The sequence below is a fragment of the Papilio polytes genome, unplaced genomic scaffold, assembly GCF_000836215.1.
Source record: "Papilio polytes unplaced genomic scaffold, Ppol_1.0 DF822067.1, whole genome shotgun sequence".
Taxonomy (NCBI): domain Eukaryota; kingdom Metazoa; phylum Arthropoda; class Insecta; order Lepidoptera; family Papilionidae; genus Papilio; species Papilio polytes.
The window spans coordinates 8292400-8312802 of record NW_013527137.1 but is presented as its reverse complement, the minus strand read 5'-3'; the positions used below and the strand labels follow the sequence as shown (position 1 = coordinate 8312802).

General features: G+C 33.0%; 2 protein-coding genes across 2 annotated transcripts; one reads left to right on the top strand and one right to left on the bottom strand.

The window, feature by feature from the left end:
* The first annotated feature begins 48 nt into the window (after window positions 1-48).
* LOC106107013 (protein ERGIC-53) lies at window positions 49-8992 on the top strand. The gene is made up of 12 exons (XM_013287686.1): window positions 49-265; window positions 2524-2678; window positions 2936-3108; window positions 4169-4284; window positions 4801-4965; window positions 5432-5544; window positions 5808-5936; window positions 6186-6290; window positions 6366-6451; window positions 6837-7001; window positions 7279-7404; window positions 7816-8992. The coding sequence occupies exons 1-12, from the start codon at window positions 103-105 to the stop codon at window positions 7850-7852; spliced, it is 1533 nt and encodes a 510-aa protein (XP_013143140.1). The 5' UTR covers window positions 49-102; the 3' UTR covers window positions 7853-8992.
* Window positions 8993-11033: 2041 nt separating this feature from the next.
* On the bottom strand, window positions 11034-20241 carry LOC106107284 (codanin-1). Its single transcript, XM_013288079.1, has 15 exons — window positions 20067-20241; window positions 19903-19991; window positions 18210-19694; window positions 17876-18035; window positions 17673-17770; window positions 17487-17593; window positions 17140-17357; window positions 16399-16917; window positions 15265-15444; window positions 14664-14880; window positions 14048-14214; window positions 13505-13661; window positions 12978-13256; window positions 12267-12499; window positions 11034-11651 (listed from the first exon to the last, which is right to left on the bottom strand). The coding sequence occupies exons 1-15, from the start codon at window positions 20151-20153 to the stop codon at window positions 11514-11516; spliced, it is 4134 nt and encodes a 1377-aa protein (XP_013143533.1). The 5' UTR covers window positions 20154-20241; the 3' UTR covers window positions 11034-11513.
* Window positions 20242-20403: the final 162 nt, after the last annotated feature.

Below are 20403 nucleotides of genomic sequence, written 5' to 3'. Positions count from 1 at the left end.
ATATGGCAACACTAATTAGTAACCGTCAAGATTCGACACATGACACTTGACAATTGGTATGTGACATAAATTCGCGAGCCGTGTGCGATCTATACCGTGAACATGTCTTCGACAAAATTAAGTTTATTAATATGTACGGTGCTTAGTGTTATTTTTAGTATAAACACTCAAACAGTACACAAACGGTTTGAGTATAAATATTCTTTTAAACCACCATATTTAGCTCAAAAAGATGGAACGGTTCCGTTTTGGGAATACGGTGGCAGTAAGTACAGTTTATTCTTGTTTCCTTTACGAAATATTCACTGTGCAAAATTCATATAGCATTCTATTGCTTAGAAAGTAAATAATTTATTCATTATGTTGTGTTTTTTAAGTTATAAAAATTGCATATTCGGTAAAAATCCCTTGTTGTTGAGGTAGTTTTAATTGACACCGACACGTCAGTGAAAACTGTCAGATTAGAGTGAGATGGATTTATATGTCTTGATCTTGTAAGAAAGTGACAAAAGAATGGGTTTCGATTCTTGTTTTTAGTTCCACGACAGCATTCGGTATGGTTACGGTTGGTGTTAAAAGTAATTAAACATGTTAACAACAAAAAGAAAAATATAGAAATAGCAATTACGTGCCATATGTCTAATTTCATTCTAAATATTTCGATGCACTTAATTTGCTACTTAACATTTCTTACCATTTACCAATTAAACTTAATGGATTGAACCCAATTAATTGCCTGAAGTAGTTTTTAATATCCATCAGCACTAAATATCCCCTTTAAAATACATTAACTGTGCGATAAACTTATAAGTCTTTGTATTCTTTCACTTTTATAATTTCAAGTTATAATTATAAAATATCTATTTTAAAAGATGTATGGAAAGTCTAATATAGCACAAATGTAAATTTTGCTTCCATAAGTGTTAAAAACATCTTAAATAATTGCCTACTTTTATCGTTCATACTGTCAGCTACATTTTTGTTATTGTTGCACTTTATTGAGGTTAAATCATCAAAATGACACCGTGCAATTTTCTGCGTAATCTACAATATCAGCATGATATAAAATTACTAAATTAAACACTTTCATTTCCTCCAGACTGTTCTACATCTGTGCCTAATTACATCAAGAGTTGATACAAAGATCAATCTTTTAAACTACATTGGCTTCTCTTAACAAACTTCCCTTTTAGATAAACATCACAATTTAACATAATTACAATAATTATAGTATAATGTATAGTGTAGTATAGTGTTATCAAATTTTTGAAAGCTGATACAGGGATTGTAAATGTATACATATGGCATTTTATTGGTAGCATATGAATATATCAGTAGCGAATGGATAATAATTGATAAAAGTCGTAAATAATGAGCTACTTATCAGTGATCTAAGCATAGCTAACACATTGTAATTAACACATTTACATCAATCAAGTTGTATTAAGATTAATGTAGTTAAAACTTTTGTTAGTTTTAACAACAAGATTCTGCAGTTGAGGAATCTTATTTTTTCTCTATTTTAATTTTTTTATTTAATAAAACAGATTTACTGTGTTACAGCCTTATCAAATTTAAACATTTAATAGTGGAATGACTTTTACTTCACCTTTTAATATAAAGGCAGTAACATTTCAAATATTTACATTTCATTTTACAGCTTTGACTAATTTTGTATGCTATGGTTGGATTGTCTTGATAAGTCCAATGTATATTGCTATAACTATTGGAGCTACACAAATGTTAGCTTTAAGAGAAAAAAACCTTTTTATATTTTTTTTTTAGAATTCTCATAGTACTACACAATTGTAATGAAATAATACAGGAGAACCTTGATAAGTTAAAGTCCAAGGGAAACACAAAATATTTTAAGTTATCAAGAGTCTATGATGTAGAGGTTTTGGGCTCTGATGGGAAGGGAACATATTATTTTTTGAAGTTATAGAAGTTTTTAAGTTACCAAGGTTTGAGTTATCGAGGTTATACTGTATATGTACCGGAGGCCTAATTTAAGTCCCTTTCCCTTCACCACCCTTTTCTCATAAGGAGAGGATGGGAAGGGGAAGTGGATTTGACGGTGGAGGAGATGCATCGGAAGGGGAAATATCCTGTTTATATGCGTCTCCTCCTCCATCGTATAAGGGTAGGCAACGCATCTGCAATTGCGGATGTCTATGGGCAGCGGTCGCTTCGCCATTTTGGCGGATTTAGGTGGCCGCTTGCTCGTTTGCCACCTTATATTATAAAAAAAAAATATATGTTTCTAAAGACGTTGTATCCCTGTTATTACTCTGTATCCAACATTAATTGTGTACTTAGTATTTCTTGAAATCTAAAGTGTACTTAAATAAGTTAAATAAATGAATCACTAATGACACTATTAACATTTTTAATAAACCAAGCTATCATACTTTTAGAAATGCCAACAATGCATCTGGTCTGTATTAATGTCCACTTCATAGTTTCCGCTGCATTTTCCCTTCATTTGTTACAGTATTTACAAAATGTAATCTATCTGTACAGATGCGATAGCATCAGGAGAAAGCGTCCGATTGGCGCCGTCGCTGCGCAGTCAGAAGGGCGCGATATGGACCAAGCAGCCGATTAACTTCGACTGGTGGGAGGTGGACGTCATGTTCAAGGTCACCGGCCGAGGGAGAATAGGAGCTGATGGTTTGGTTAGTCTAATATTTATCTAATAATTTTATTGACTCTAAAATAAAGTACCGATTCGTGAATAACATAATGACTGAGGACTACCAATCTTGTGGACGTGGGTTCGAACCCAAAATAGGACAATTCTAATGACCCATATTTACACCTATGGAAAGCTGGAAAAATTTTTGGGATGAAAACAAGAACAATATTATAATGTTTATTTCCAATTATTTCTTTTTTACTTTATGAAATTATTAATTAAAAAAATATTTTCCAGGCATTCTGGTATACGACGCAACGTGGTGACTACAATGGTGATGTGTTTGGTTCATCAGACCGATGGAATGGGCTCGCTGTTATGTTTGACTCCTTTGATAATGACAACAAACACAACAACCCCTATATAATGGCGGTTGTCAATGATGGCACAAAGAACTTTGACCACAAGAGGTAAGTGCCAAAGAGATTCAAATACATAGAGTAGGCATGGTTGACACTTTACCTAAAAATTTTTACTTATTCACAACAAAACTGTCTATTGATAGATCCTCGTGGCAATATTGTTAATCTTACTCTTACTAATATTATAAATGCGAAAGTTTAGATGGATGGATGTATGGATGTTTGTTAGAGTTTGTAGCCTAAACGGCTGAACGGATCTTTATAAAATTTCGCATAGATGTAGAAGATATTCAGAAAGAACACAGGCTACTCGCTTATTATTTTTTTAACTAATTCCACGAGGACGGTGTCGGGGGCGAAAGCTAGTTGTATAAAAATTAAATACCAATAGGTGTCATTAAACTTGCCAACAGTACAGTACCTTTCAGAGAAAGTACAGATGAAAAAATGTTTACTATACCTAGTCTATTTATTTATATATCTATATACTTGATAAATATTTTCTCTGGCTTTTATTAAAGTTGTTTGTTTTAATCTTGGACTTGTGAAACAAGTTTACATGATAATTTTACAGATTAAAAATGCAAATAAATGTCATATGGTGTAAAATTTTCCAAAAGAAAATGCATATTACATGTCGATTGCACCAAATATAGTGCATTATAAAATTATTCATTAAAACTGAAATGTTTATAACTTAATTGACTATTAACTATGTTCTAACGAAAATAGATATGTTAATCCATTCAATATAGAGTAACAAGATGCAAATTACCAATAAATTTAAATTTGATCTAATCTAACTTCTAACTAATATTATAAATGCGAATGCTGTTTGTTGGAGTTTGTACCCTAAACGGCTAAATGGATCTGGATGAAACTTGGCATAGATAGAGCAGAGTATGGAAGAACACATAGGCTACTTACTTTTGTTTTTCTTAATACCATGCGAACGGAGTCGCGAGCGAAAGCTAGTTTTCAATAAAAGTTAAACAAACAAGTCATCAGATTGACTTTAAAGAATAGGTTCTTATGTTTTGTACTATATATACATTTATCTATATAGTTATTTAGTTATTATTTACATTATTGTGTTTGTTTGGTATAGTGATGGATCAACGCAGCTGTTGTCCGGCTGCCTGCGAGACTTCCGTAACAAGCCGTTCCCGACGCGCGCTCGTATTGAATACTACCTCAACACGCTTACTGTGTACTTCCACAATGGTCAGTAGTAGTTAATTTGCTTTTTAAAGAAAATGTTAAAATGTAGAGAAAAAAAATGTGTTAAAAAATCAAACATAAAGAAAAAAAGCGAATAAAAGAGTGCTCATTGTAATGTAGACGCATCGCCATGTTTATCTTTCGTAAGAGTAAATCAAAAATATATCTAAACAGTAATTTTTAGTGCTTTCACGCTTTAAATTTATCATAACAATATGCACAGCACCTGGCCAGTACAGTTGGAAAGGTAGCAAAACAATTAGAATATCATTCAACTGGCATAGTGACAACACTGGCACCAGTCAGGATATACAGAACATGCCTAGGCTGCGCTACAACTGTACTGGCCAAATGTGGTCCAGGCAATACTCAAAACAGTACTTTACAAGCATGACAAATGATACAAGTAACAAAATCTTTATATTGCAGCAGTTAAAGTATTAATTTCTTTAACACAATCATGTTTGATTAAAAATGAACCTTATCCTATAGGTATTAAAGTGTATATTGTATAAACAGGAATGACGAATAACGAAAAGGACTACGAGTTGTGTTTCCGTGCGGAGAACGTGGCGCTGCCGCGCGGCGGACACTTCGGTCTGTCCGCGGCGACGGGCGGGCTGGCGGACGACCATGACGTCATACACCTCCTCACTACGTCACTGCACAGCACGCAGCAACAAGGTTATATTATCATACTAATGTTATAAATGTGAAAGTTTAGATGGATGGATGTTTGTTAGAGTTTGTAGCCTAAATGGCTGATGGATTTGGATGAAATTTGGCATAGATCTAGAGGATAGTCTGGAAGAACACTTAGGCTACTTGATTTTTTTTTTAATTTCATGCGGACGGAGTCGCGTGCGTAAGCTAATTTTTAATATTAATACAAGAAGAGAAAACAGTTTATAAACTATGGTCGGATTTCGACTTATGGGCGAACCATAGATATTTTTAACCATATTCCTAAAATCCATAAATATCAAAAGTTGAAAAAGTAAAAAAATACAAGAAGAAAAGAGTATTTCCTTTTATCTAAAGTAGGTTTTATCCAAACCCATGTAATTCAGCCTTTCTCTTTTTTTTTAGTCGTTTCGAGAAACTATAAGTATCTAAATATGGGATCTTAAATGATTTTTTTATGTTGCAGGTGGTCAGCAGATCAGCAACGACGAACAGCAGAAACTGTCGCAGGAATACCAGGAGTACCAGAAAAAGTTGGAGCAGCAGAAGACTGAGTACAGGAAGGAGCATCCTGATGAAGTAAGTTCTTACTCTCAATATAAAACTTTTTTTTCTCATTAATAATAAAGAAAAAATATGCAACTAAATAATGAGTAAGAATTCCTCTGTACAAATTTTGAGAAATAATTTTTTTAATAAAATCGTAAAACAAAAATGTTGCTGACCCCTGTTTGAGATTTTAAAACTTATTGTATCTTATTTAAAATCATGTACCAGATTTTACCTCATAAATATGTTCTTCTATATCATTTCGTTGCATTTTCTCATATGTAATTTTGCAGGTGCGCGACAAAGAGGGCGAGTTCGACGACTGGTTCGAGTCCGACGGCCAGCGCGAGCTGAGACAGATCTTCCAGGGCCAGGGACAGATACACGACATCCTCAGGGATCTCAATAAAAAAGTTGACGAGGTAACTAAAGCATTTATTATAATTTTGATAGTCTAGTAAAGGAAAATAATAAAAAGTATTTTTTTTTCTACGAAAATATGATAGAAATAGAATGATATTAATTAAATGTTTTTTGAAAGAAAATAAAATAATTAAAAATGTACTACATAGAAAAATAATAATATTGGTATACATAAATACGTATTAATACAAGCTAAATAAAGATTTTATCCGACTCGAAGGACCAACAATTGAATTTGCTATTTTCAGGTGATCGGCAAGCAGATGAACTCGCTATCAATGTTGACAGCCGTGTACAGCCAGTCGCAAGGACAGCCCATACAGCCCGTACAGCCCGGACAACCTCCCATGCAGGTATTTATCTAGAAAACAGTTAAATTGCACCGAGATTGTCTCTAAAACTAAGTTTTATTGTTTATAATTGTTCAGATGCCAGCGCTGCCTATTGGGCGACAGGATTGGGACGCGCTTGTCGCTAATAACCAGCTGATGATCAACACTATTGCTGAACTCAAGTAAGCATACAAATGTAGACTAACTCATATATACGATATTAAGATTTTAATTTGGCTATAGAAAGCCATACATTCGAAATCTGGCAACTAATTAACTTTACTATATTGGGTATACAACTACATCACGAAGATATCGGGGTTAAATGAAATAACGGATAAGAAAAATTATACTTATTAAGCATAAACCCGCGATTGCATCTGCGCGGCATTAAAAAACCTTTGTGTCCTCAAGACTGTTACATCTGTGACAATTTTTACCTAGATCCGTTGAACCGTTTTTGTAAGAGCCTTCTAACAAAAATCCATCCATCTTTAAATTCTTATTTATAATATTAGATACCTTTTTTTCGTGATTTTTAATTGTTGCTTTTGTGGTATTTTTCAGAGGTTTTATTATCGACGTGTCTCGTAAGTCTGATTCGCTGTTGGCGGCGGGCGGGGCAGGAGCGGCGGGCGGGGCGGGGGGCGCGGCCATCAACCCGCAGTTCCTCAACGAGATGAGGGACAATGTCAATCAAGTCAAACAGGCCATTAATGGAGTCGCACAGAGGTGATATAGTAATCAATAACGAGTATTTTTATCGTAGAGGAAATAATGTAATTCACATATTTAATAGTAACGATTCTCTTGAGTCCATTTTTATAAGAACTTAAGTAAGTTAAGTTAGCTAAGTAAGTAAGAAATCGTTTACCAATTTTGTTTAATTTTGGTATTTTTAGTATACAGAAAATTTGTATGAAATTGTCAAAAATGGCCAACAAATAAATTTACTAATCTTGTGGTTTTATCAATTTTTGTATACAAATAAATTACTATCCCGTTACAGATTGACGCAAGCCCCTCAAATGTCGGCGCAGTCGTCGTGCCCCGAGGTGTCGTGTGTGGGCACCACCACACTGCTGCTGGCGGTGGCCGCGCAGCTCACACTCATGTTCCTCTACACATTGTACAAGTATGTACTTTACGTTAACTAGATGGCGTCACAGGTGTTTTAGAACGCGATGTTAACATTCATTTTTCATATTAAGTCCGTCTTCAACATTGTTGAATATTTTTCTAATCCAGGATCTTTTATGCACATTTATTTCTGTGATAAAATAATAATAAGTTATTATGAATAACTAGCTTTCGCCCGCGACTTCGTCTGCGTGGAATTAAAAAAGTAAAAGGCAGTAGCCTATATATCCTTCCAGACTATCTTCTACATTCATACCAAATTTCATCGAAATCCATTCAGTCATTTAAGCTAAAAACTCTTACAAACGTCTATCCTTCCATCTAAACTTTCGTGTTTATAATTTATAATAGTATGATTATTTTACAGTGTATAGCGTGATTTAATTTGTTTATTTTATCTTTTCAGAGAAAGAAAAGAAGCACAAGCAAAAAAATTCTTCTAAGTCGTGCGTAAAATCATTGTTGAATTCACAGTACTTGTAAATAATACGATCAATTGCCAAATGACGATAAAAAAATTCATTATAATTAGTTAAATGTCACAAATTAATACATAAATACACAAATAAGATGTGTAATTAACTAACAATGTGTACTTAATTGAGTGAAATAATTTGTAAAAATGATATGTGTAGCACAAAGTTAATATTAAACAAATTAATGTCAATATTAAATGTAATTTCAAAGTTTTAGTAAATAGAATTAAGGTGGGGAGCAACGATCCGTTGCCAGGTCTTTTAAATACTCCACAATAAGTAGAACTACAGGGTAAATTAAAGACATTTTTAAAAATATAATTATGTTCCTATCCTATCCTATTTATATTTTTAGAACTTTTATGTCATTTTTCTCAAGCAATAAATAAAAAAACTTAAAAGTATGGTAAATATTGTATCAAAACAAAATGATCAAATAATGATTTATGATCTTATAACTTCTAAATATACTCTTGCATCTATTTTAGTGTTTATTTATAGTTATCTAAAAATATTCTCAAAAGTCAACGATTTTTCACCTCTTATTATAAACTTTTAATACAAGACCTGGCTGCGTTTCTATAAACGGTTGTTAGTTATACTAAATGTGCAAAACTCATAGTAATAATTTTGTATCAATAATATCTAAATGTGTATATTATTAACTAAAAATAGGTTATATATCGCGTTAATCTGCGTGAAGTTAGCAACAAGTTGCATGTCTCGAAACGTTTCTCTCTCGCACTTACCAGTCTAGTGTATGCTGTCTCGCTCGCACCCGTGAGCTGTGCTTTTGCGAAGCTAACTTCAGACATTAAACGTGAAGTGTATTCCAATATGAGTAATGTGAATTTAACAATAGAACAATATTTTTTTACCAATATTGTGAGTGTGTATGGATAAGTGAAATTATATGATTCCTGTAAATAAATTATATTTATAGCATTTCTCTGTTTAGTAAATTTTACTATGTGAGAGGTTCGTTTCATCGTCAACTGCAAACGGACCTCATTACCAGCTTTCAAATTTATAAGATATCGATGTTCGTGCATTTCTTTTGTGTAGAAAGTGACGTTAAATTTTATAATTACATGTTTTTTTTTTCTACATCATTTCTTTTATTTCACAAAATCCCAATCTCTCCTTTTAGCTCTAGAGCCAGCGACAACTAGACCTTCCTTATTTTATAAAAGCTGAAAGTTTTACTCTGCACGTGCTTTATAAAGGTATAATCGACCTGCAATTATGAGGTTTAGGTTGTGGTTATTAGACAAGTAATTTATCAATTTTTGTAATATGTACCGTTTACTTTATTTATTTAATCTTAAAAACATAACATACAGCGATATAAAATTAAATCGTAACCTATTTACATCTGTAAACATTTTATTTTTTAATTACAAAAAATATCTAACAAAAACATAAGACTTAAATGGCTTCTTGGATAAAAAAAACGTTAAATATCTACACATTGTAAATAAATACAACAAATTAACTCGTAAGCAATGTTCAATAAAATTTCGTACATCGATTAATAAGAAAGCACAGCGCCATCTAGCGATTTTGCAACATCATTGGTTAAGAGCTGAATCCTTATTAACATATTCGTTTATATGTTAAAAGTATATCAAAACGTGTCTAAATATTTAAATTTTATAGTCATGACAACTCACAGCCAAATTCAAAAAAGAAATTAATTTGACATTCGTAAAAATACGAAAATAGACATTCGATTCTAATGTTGAAACTTATTACAATAGTAAATCGTTTTGCTAAACTATTTTAACATTTTTAACAAATACAGATCAATAATAATTTTTATATTCTACATGAATATGTTTTAATTATTCTCGGATTTCACAAACGAATCCGCGTCAATTCATTATCGGTTTTCTAACTTTTACGACGTTCATATTTAAATGTTTCGATATTTAGCCGTAAATGTGTTAAGAAAGTTGAAATAACTTTGTCATTCTAAATCAAACATAGGTTGTCTCTGTTTTTTCAAAGGGTATATTAAGGATGACAATAAATCTGTCAATTAATTTCAAACACAGTTTAAAATACAATTTCGTACAAAAGCGTACATCAAACATTGCTCTCAAAATAACTGCAAGCATTACTCTATTAAAAAATTCTTAATATTATTTTAATTTATAATTGGTGTTCTAGATAACATTTATTTGTCAATATCCCTTTCATTTTATATTTCTAATGAGAAATTGAGCTACGGTCATTTTTAATTTATATATAATACTTACACCAAATTGTAAATTGTCTGATAGCAATCTAACGTGTAAAATATGTGATGGAAACATCGGATTTTGTTCACTTATTTGACAGTGACGTCATTTTTTAAGCTATCTGAGTCTCTATCAGCCAGTGGTGATACAGGCCCTTATCCTTTTATCGATTTGCGGTGTAAGGTGATCAAAATTTATAAATAGTAATAAAATTAAATGAAATTCATAACGAAATTTGGAAGATAAAAAATATACATGACGGTTTTGAGTCAACAATTTTTTTTTTTGATGATAATATTAAAAAAAATAATATACAGCCATTCTTATACTATTTTTTACCTTCACATCTAACGCCTTACGCCTATCATCACATACTATAAGCAACATTTTTCGCCGCACTCAAAGCTTTAATTAGTCAATAAGGGAGTCCCTCAATGAACTCATAATAAATCTGTACTAAGCCACTCCACGTCTCTGAGTGCGGTGTCAAGAAATCTGTCTGCTGGCAGTGTTGAATTAGTCTAAAGATGTCGTTGAAAATATTTTTTTCCTGATTGTATTTTACAAACATTTTACTACAGTTTTCGATTATTTTACGGTAGTTATTTAAAAAAAATCTATGTCTATTTGACCAAATGTTTGGCACATGTTTGCCAAACTTTGTACTTTTATCTTATAATCGCTACATCAATTATTACTAATTAATTCTATTTGTACAGTAAATATTACAATACTATGGTGTTTTCAAAGGCAGCCATTTCTCTCTTAACTAAGTATACATAACTTTAATCGAAACTTCAAATTGTTTTATTCATTTGTAATTGACGACTATAATATGAATTATTTCAAATCAAACCATTTTTTTTCTGCGGTAATTTCAAAATAATTTAGATTAATTCAATAAACAAAAACAAACTCAATAAAACATTTTTTTCTGCTTGTATAAAATTAGTTAAAACGCCATCTATCGGCTTGTGGTGAAAATATTGACATCTTTTATTTCACATTGAAACTGTTTTACCGACCGTCCAAAAAGACCTAATATTACAAGCCAATTTTCATATTTAAGGTGTTACATTTTATTATGTTACTATCGACTACATTTAATTGCACCGAGATATCAAATTGCCAACAATTGATTTAAAAGTTGCTATAAAATGCTCGAGTTATTAAATAATAAATTTAACATTGATTTCTTCATACTTATCACATAAAGTCCCTTAAAGATTTAACAACCCGTGCACTTATCGGTTTGAAGGTTAGATTTACAGCCTTACAAATAAACGCGGTATAAAATTAAACTTAGGAATAAACTGATTATAAGCAATTAGTACAAATTCTGCTTATACTCAGTTTATTCCTAAGTTTAACTTTGTGTTTAAAGCCTAGGCAATAGGGTCGTAGTCCATATCCCCGCAGTACTCCGCCAGGAAGTCTAGGAACAGCGTGAACTTGCCCGTGGCGGCGCGCGACCAACGAGACGACACCGACTTCATACAAGTAGATAGGTTTTCTAGAATATTCTGTAACATCAATTCAATTTCTTTAAAATGTAATAAAAAATGCTAAATGAGTTTCATGGTTTTTGAGTAATATAAGACTTAAAATAATGTTAAACAGCAATTTAACATTTAGTGTAGGCAGTGAATATAAAATTCCTGGTCTAGTTAAGGAGTAATTAAATGCACTTCAATTAAAAAAAATAACAAAATGTATATATAAGTGTTTACTATTTACAAATTTTTATAAACAGCTTATCAAGCAAGTGGTCTATATTTTCCTATATCCCTATAGGGTTCAGGGGTTGGATAGGTTTTTTTTTTAAATTTCGACATGTACCTTTTATTTTTATTGGTTAAGAGAGAAAAGATATAATATAACAAAAAGCAGTACATTTTTTTTATTTTTTGATAGATTAAGGAGGTTGATAGGTTTTCTAAATAATTTATTTATTTCGACGTTTACGTTTTGACGCTTTTTTTTAAATTAGCCTACTCAGGAGAGAAAAGATGAATCAGGAGTAAAAAAGTAAAACATACTTTTTTTTTTTAATTTGACGGGGCGCCCATACATAAAAATTATAACCACTTACTTAAACTTTACTTGAAATCGGTAAAACGCGGTTTAAATTTGGTTACCTGCGGCCAATCCTGTCTATATACAGCTAGACACTGTTCCGTGAGGGAGTCTTCACTTAAATAGTCATTTTTCAATAGAAATACAAGTAATGTGGCGAGCGCCTGCCACACCGCGGCCGCGGCGCAGCGCGACTGGCTCAGCAGCACTATGTTCCGGGGACACAGCACGCGGTCGAATGTCTTCAGAAGCGGGTTCTCTTCCTGACGGTCAGTCTTCGATTGATCTAAAGATGCTGGAATTTAAATTTATTTACAACACTATACAATATACAATAAATAAATACAAATATACGATAAATACAAATTAAATTGTTTAAACTTTCGTAAGACATTATCTTGAATTAAGGACGGCTCAACTCATGTTTGATAATTCGTTGACGGCATCGACTAAATTCGTTTAATATAAACAAAATCGAAATTAAGTATTAGTTATAAATTTAATTACATAGTGTATTAGATATCATTAAAATGAGAAATTATAACAATCCACAAACATATTAAAAATAGACATGTTTGTGCAACGAATTTCTAATAAATTGAAACAAAATTACGGATTAACAACTCGATAACTTCATTTCAAAACATACTAATATAATAAATGCGAAAGTTTGAACTGGACGGATGGATGTTTGTTAATACTTATCCCCAAAACAGCTTAATGATTTTTTTAATCCCGGACAAATTACGGTCAAAAGTTAGTAAATTACTTACCATTCTTTACTTCTGGACTAGAAACATCCACAACAACGATAATTTTCTCCATATTAATATTAGCGCCATCTATCTTCTGTTCATTGTCATCATCGCTGAGCGGCGTCGGCGCGCGCTCCTCGTCCTCGAAGTTCCTGAACTGAGGCGATAACTCCGATCTTCTCTCAGGTAACAGTATTTCTTGTGGAGCTTGTTTTGGTCTATCAGGACAACATGTGTTCCAAATAGCGTGTAATTTGTTGAGAAAAACATCATCCACTTGCTCAGGTTTTCGACTTACTGAAAAACATATTTAAATTATACTTTTATAGAATATTGACTTATCGAGTTGGTACAAAATGTCAAACGAATTGAATAACAACGCCATCTAGTGAAAGTGAGATTTTAAATTGATTTAAGACAATGCCATCTAGCGGTATCGAAACAAATTAGTTTAGCCTTGGCACCATCTTGTTAATTACTTATTGCAAATTAGGTTTACACGTCTGCGGTTTTTAATTACCGACTCTGGGACATAATTAACTTACCAAATACGATGCAGTAATCAACACTGAGCTGCAACAGAGCGCGCTGTGTAGGCGGCCGACTGAATATGTTAGTGGGTGAGCAAGCCAGCGCGCAAGATGCCAGTAATGCAGTCGCATCTGGCACATCATCGTAGTCCAACAGCATGCAAGTGTGCTCCTGGTTAACGAATGAAAAAATCAATCACAAACGACCCGTTCAACAAAGAGGGTAATGATTTTTGGATATGTAAGTTTGCTTTTATGGCATAGATGGCGTTATTTTAATACGTTAGACAAATTGTCGTGTTTTTTTTAAAATTAAGCTTATTTAATTTGGATTTTCCTTCGCTTAACGCTACTTTATGGCACATAAACGAATAAGAATGTAGGTTATTTTATCTATAAATTGGTGTATTTTTTCATATAATATTCATCACCAAATCACCAACAAGATTTAAAAAAATAGATTTACGAAGGATCTAATTTTATGTTATCTATAGTCCGCGACTTTTTGTTCTTAATTACTCAACCATGTTTATTCGAATGTCAACCTTATGTGCTTACTTTAAGGTTGATAACTGCGACTGCCGGGCTGACGTGTGTGTGTTCAAACGTGTCGTCAGGCAGCATCATGTGCGCGAGGTCTGGCGGCGCGGGCGCGGGGCCGGACACCGCCTCACCTATCACTTGCAATGTTTTCATCTCTTGCTGGATATCCTTGCAGAGAATCGCTGGAATATTGATAATAATGAGAAAAAACCACAATATGTCATAGAGTCGTTAGATAAGGAAACAAACTGCACAGGTATCTGTAATTACCAGACGCGTTGCATACATTCGATGGAAGGAAAATAGAGAGGATATTATCGTTGTGTGCCAATCTTGTTTTCTATTATAAAATGTAAAACTAGGCTTCCGGCTCGCATACATTTTAAAGTGTTCGCGTAATGACTTCCACTCAAAGAGTTGTTAATGCAATACATATTATTTCCAGTTCAGGAGGAAAAGTCCCACCGATTTTGTAATAGTGTTGGGTCAATAAAAAATTATTGCAGACTCTAACATTGTCCAAAGTAATCACTAAGTGTGTCATTATGTGTAGATTAAGTTTTATAAAAGTAAGGAATCGCAACAATTAATTTAAGAATAGCAACATCAATTAGTGGAACTTATAACTAACCTGTAGTACTCCAATTATCATTAAGCCACTTATTGAGTCTATTCACACAGCCTTTAACTGCGAGAGACAGGAGGGGCGAAGGCGCGGCGGGCAATAACGCCGCCAGCGCAGCGCCCGCGCGCCGCTTTATTGACGCCGTGCCCACAGACAGGGCTTCGCCCCGCAGCTGCTGAAGCTCAGAGTTGTATAACGCCTCTAGCGACTTGAGGAGAGTTCCCTGAAAAATATAGTAGCGTAATTTAAACACCTACAGTTATGAATTTTAGTTACACAGACCGGAGTTGAGTAGAGTATATTTTATATCAATAGAATTTGAGCTTTATCCGATTGAAATAAGGTTAAAATTAACCTTATCTGAATCAAATAGAGCTTAATTTTATTTGCGTTGAAAATCTGCTCTTAAATCTGCAAAACTATCTTCCACTTCACTTGATATTTTTTTAATTTTTGGTGCTTGGTCAAACACTTATCAGTTTCAACCTTAGAAAATATCTCCTTTATAAAAAAATGAGTTTTTCGAAATCTAAGGAACCCGATTAGCTAAAAACCGTCATCTCTTTACAATTACTAAGTAAAAAACTCTTGTTAAAGTGTAACTAACACTATCTTCAGTATTGTTGACTAATGCGCAGGCGCTGTCGCGTGCGGTGGCGCGGCGCTGCGCCAGCAGCTGCGCCGCGACCTCCTTCACCGCGCCTGACGTCACGCGCTCCATCACCAGCTCCAACACACGCCGGCTTGATGATGGCTGGGTCTTCAGGAATTCTTCTTCTAAACGAGCCTGCGTTGGTAAAACGTGTTGTATAGGAACGACGGCTTTATTTTATTGTTCATGTATGTTAACACTATAAAGAGGAAAGATTTGTATTTTTGTATGTATTGAAATAACTCAAGAACTACAGGGCCAATTTTAAAAATTCTTTCACCGTTAGGAAGGTAATTTATTTGTTGGTAACATAGGCCATATTTTTAATTTCGAGAATATAGCGAGCAAAGTCGCGAGCAACAGTTAATAATATAAAAAGGAAAGATTTGTATTTTTGTATTTTTGTATGTATTGAAATAACTCAAAAACTACTAGGATAATTTTAAAAATTCCTTCACAATTAGAAAAGTAATTTATCTGTTAGTAACATAGGCTATATTTTTATTATTCACATGAACGAAATCGCAAGCAATAGCTAGTATTGAATAAGTTTCGATTCTAAAGATCATTGAAACCAAGACCTGTAGATTACAAGTCTAGTGCTTAAACCACTGAGCCACCGACGCACAGTGTTTCGCGTTGTATGGGGAGGTTGGCAATAATTATTTTTGAATATTTTTTAACAAATTTGGAGATATTTATTTTGTTTTTATATAAATATGTGTAAATTAGTCACTGAATTATTGTATTAACAAAAATATAATAATTATGTACATACGCCAATCAATAAATATGCACTTTTACGGTTTTTAGGCTACATTAGTATGGGCGCCGGAAAAGGACACACAAAATTTAAATGACATCTAAAAGAACACACCCTCAGCTATAATTCTGTAGTACATACTATGGGGTAGAAATACACAGAAAAAACATTACAATGCTTGCAAAAGAGTATTTGTAAGATCACATGACAATCAACGGTTCTTGGGCTTTACAATACTTCAATTTCGTGTTTGGCATTTTGGCCAACCTCTCCATACAACGCGAAACACTGTGCGACGTCCTGACGACTCAGGTTTATATAATTACCTGTAATTCCTTTTCTTTGTTCCTCATACGGTCTTCCATGTTTAAACTCAAGCTGACAGGCGTTATGTGTCTAAAACTGCCCATATCTTTCTGATCGTGTGACACTTTGCAAGTCGATAGTAAAACATTCACATCCTTTAAAATCGGACACAACTCAAATAAAATCGATTCATCGATCAAATCGTAATAATCTATGGCATTCTCACTGGCAACACTGACGTTACAAGTTATACTTTCATAAAAAAATTCTTGAGGGAAATGTGGCAAATCGAATAACCATCCTAAAATCGATTTTAAAAATATAACCGTGTTCTTTTTTAGCAAACTTATTGGATGAATTTTTAATTTCATTTCGTATATATTGAATAGCAACTTTAGTAGGTTTTGGTAGTATTTTATACGCAGCGTCGTATAGTCGAGCATCGACAGGTAATGTACAATCCACGGAACTGTGATGCATAAGCGACCATTTTCATCGGAATTTATTATTATTCCACTTAAATCTATAGACGGTTGACTCTGGAAAATAAAAAAAAATACATTAGAAATGTAGCAATCTGGCAACACTGGTAATTAATATATGTCAAAATAATTGTCGAATAGGTAAAAAAATGTTATATTACTGTAATCTAGACTTACGCGAATAGAATTATTTTAAGCTAGTTAAGATTTTATTGTATTCAAAAACTTTTAAAACATTGTTGTTAATTAATTTAAAAATAAATATCTTCCAATACTTACATAATTCCTCAAAGCAAGATTATTCTCTAAAACTTTTTCTTTAGGAGGTGCATAATTAACCTCCTTTGAGGTTGCAACAATCAGAGCTCCTGTCTTCGTTGTAAAATCTGCAGGTACTTGAGAATAAGGCAAAGACGTCAAATATCCAAGAAACTTGGACAAAAGGCACAACTTCTTAGACAACTGTAAAAACTCCTTTGATATTTCTGATTCATTGGCTAAAAAAAAACAATATTTGTAATCAATTATTTCAAATGACTATTGTTATCTCTGTTTGTTTGAAAGAGAACAAGAGGGATGGTAATATGCTAGAATCTACTGTGACGTCATCATTGAAGTGAACTTACAACTCTCAGTGGCTATAGAAGAGGCATCTAAAACTATTATTTCCGTAGAAAACGCGTCCCGTAAATGGACACGAAAGCTTTCGTTCTCAGCATACATTATAAAATCTCTGAAATAATAAAAAAATCAGTCTATAATTTATCGGAAACTAATGGATCATGTCCAAAAGTATTTTAAATTCTACTTACTTATAAAAAATCTCCTTGTCAGAGAATAGCGGCAGTCTATGAGTTTCAGGCGCATTAGGGCAAGTTAGCCGTCTGTGCAACTTACTCATCTTTGATTCCTGTTAAATTAGGTATTACATTGGAATTACAAAAAAAAACAAATAGCGATTTTTTTTAATGTAAGTCCTATTGATAGGAAACTAACTTCTTTGACTAACTTTTACCTGTAAAGTGGGCGGTAAGCACTCAGCTATCATATGTGCGGTGAATAATGCGGCGAGGTGGGCGTGGTTGGCGGCGGTCGGCCCTGACGCAAGCAGGGTCTTTATGCGAGCTTTAAACGTAGTTCTGGAGCCCCCGGTTGTTTGTGTATCTTGATACCACCTAAAAAATATGGCATATAAAATACGTCGTAAATTTTCAATTTTTGGGTTTACGCGATATTTTGAATTTAAATTCGAGACTAATTAGAAAATGTTATTTGCTATTTAAAAACATTAAAATACATTCTGGCCATCTCTTTAATATGGAATAAAAAAAAATTTTTTGGAAACTAACCTCAGAATTTCATAAAACATGTCTCTTTGCTTCTTAAAGTTTTGAAAACTTAGTAGGGACGGAAAATTATCGGCATTATCTGTTTCAAAATTGAAACAAATGACACCATTGGAGGCCCGACATTCCGTTGTCATTTTAGACTTGTCCTGATTTATCTCAGCTTCAACCTTAAGTCCGTACGAGTTCAAAAGAAACTTTGCCAATTCCGGATAAAAACTTCTAACTTTCTTATTCTCACCTAATATTTTCAATGAGTTCTTATCTAATATAACTTCTAATATAGTTCGTTGACACCATAACGACTTAACAGCGAAATATGTACTGTTGTGTATTGATTTTAAAAGATTTTCACTAACATTACTACCGTCTAATTGAGATTCTAAAGTTGCATTGTCTTCTTTGAATTGTTTCGACAGCAAAATAGATACAAGAAAGTACAATTCTGTGTTAAGACTTAGTACTAGGTTATTTTTTAGTATCGTATCATATATTTCGACAAAAATATCTATCCATTCCTTATGTACAATACTATTTGCATTAGCTGTTATGTACCTCTGTTTCACATCCATCGATTCTTTACGCGTAACTTTTATTTGTGGTGCTGTTACAATTTTTGGTGACGTAGATGTATTCAAAATGTTAAACTTCTCCATAAGCTTGTGTCGTTCTTGTTTTAAAATATTCCTCTCTATTTCAAAACTATTTGATGATTCGTTAGGCTGCACTTTTTGATATTTAAAAGCTGAATTCTCTTCCAAAGCTAATGGAGAGTTTGATTGGAAATTTTCAACATTAAAATTGTTCAAAGAGAAACTTTTCTGACTTGAACTTTTATCTAAATTAGTAGGTTTGATGCGTCTTCTCTCAGATCGCAACGAACTGGACTTTCTAGCGCCTATTTCTGGAAACATTTCCGAATTGCTGAGGTCTAGATCGACTTTTGTATCTATATCATTATCGTCAGATGTATTTTTCCCTCGTTTCTTTTTCCCACTTTTAGGCTGTGCATTGACTAAAAAATCACCTAAGCTAATATTTTTTTCTTGAGATCTAGAATGTCTGTGTGATATTCTGGGTGTGTCACATCTCTCATAGTTATCTTTGAAGCTACGATAATTAGGTGTGACAGGGCTTGTAATATTTGGATATTCATTTTTGTATCCATTTTTGACTGGTGTACTCGATATTACCAATCTATTAACTCCACTGCATATCCTAGATTCATCAGGTGAAACAGAAGGATCTTTTATTTTATCATCGGGAAATAGTTTTGTTTTTACTTTTCGTCCTGTCTTTTTGCGATCTCTGTTGGGAGATCCTTGACTACTTTGGTGGTCTGTTTTCACACTAAGACTGTCGGCTGTGCGGTCAGTGTCACTTGTTGGATCGCTCACAGATCTTCGATGCTTCCTCCTTGACAATATCTTCTCTGGAGTAGGTTGCTGTTGAAGCAGCTGTATTGCATTGCTATTTGTTTGTAAAATACTAAAACAAAATGAGAAATAAATGACTTTGGTATAAATTTAGAAAGGTGAACACTAACTACTAAGCAAATTAATGAGTAATGCTAATTAGTAATATAAAAGTTGTAGCTTTTTATCACAGAATTTTAAAAAGATAAAGTTCTTTATCTAGTTTTAAACGAGTAAATTTTTTTTTTATTTTCAATTTTACTATACAAATTTATGTTTACCTGTCTGTTTGACTTCGTATATAAGATAAAAAATGAGCAACAAATTCGCTCTTACTACAACATAATAAAATACAATCCTTCGGAGCTTCCTGTAAATTAATAAAAACATTAAAAAAACACCGAATTTTCAAAACAAACATTTTCACTTTAGGTTAGGTATTCACCTCAATAGATTCGTTGTTTAACCATTTAATTAAAAGCCCTGTGTCTAATTTTTTTGTGAGGACGCTTTCTATAATCGTTTCGGGCATTTTCACTTTTAACTACATTTATTACAAATTGTAATAAAACTCTCCTTTCTTTCTCGTCTCTTTATCGATTTTAATGACAAGTTGACAAGTCAAGTGACAACCTCTACGCGCTAATCATTATGTCAATTTGACACTAACAATTGACAAGAAAAGGAACCCCAGACAGCATCTTTATTGTCGCAAATATGAAATCACCAATAAATCTTGTAAAAAGAAAAGGAAATAGCATATTCAACTCTCAGTATGAAAT

Bases quoted from the DNA above. Each gene is read 5' to 3' on its own strand.
- LOC106107013 (XM_013287686.1), top strand. From the start codon at position 103: ATGTCTTCGACAAAATTAAGTTTATTAATATGTACGGTGCTTAGTGTT. The intron at 266-2,523 runs GTAAGTACAGTT...CTATCTGTACAG, and splicing joins GTTTTGGGAATACGGTGGCA to ATGCGATAGCATCAGGAGAA. The intron at 4,966-5,431 runs GTTATATTATCA...TTTATGTTGCAG, and splicing joins GCACAGCACGCAGCAACAAG to GTGGTCAGCAGATCAGCAAC.
- LOC106107284 (XM_013288079.1), bottom strand. From the start codon at position 20,153: ATGCCCGAAACGATTATAGAAAGCGTCCTCACAAAAAAATTAGACACA. The intron at 16,918-17,139 runs GTAAGTATTGGA...TTTATTTTCCAG, and splicing joins ATCTTGCTTTGAGGAATTAT to AGTCAACCGTCTATAGATTT. The intron at 13,662-14,047 runs GTAAGCACATAA...TTCGTTAACCAG, and splicing joins TCGCAGTTATCAACCTTAAA to GAGCACACTTGCATGCTGTT.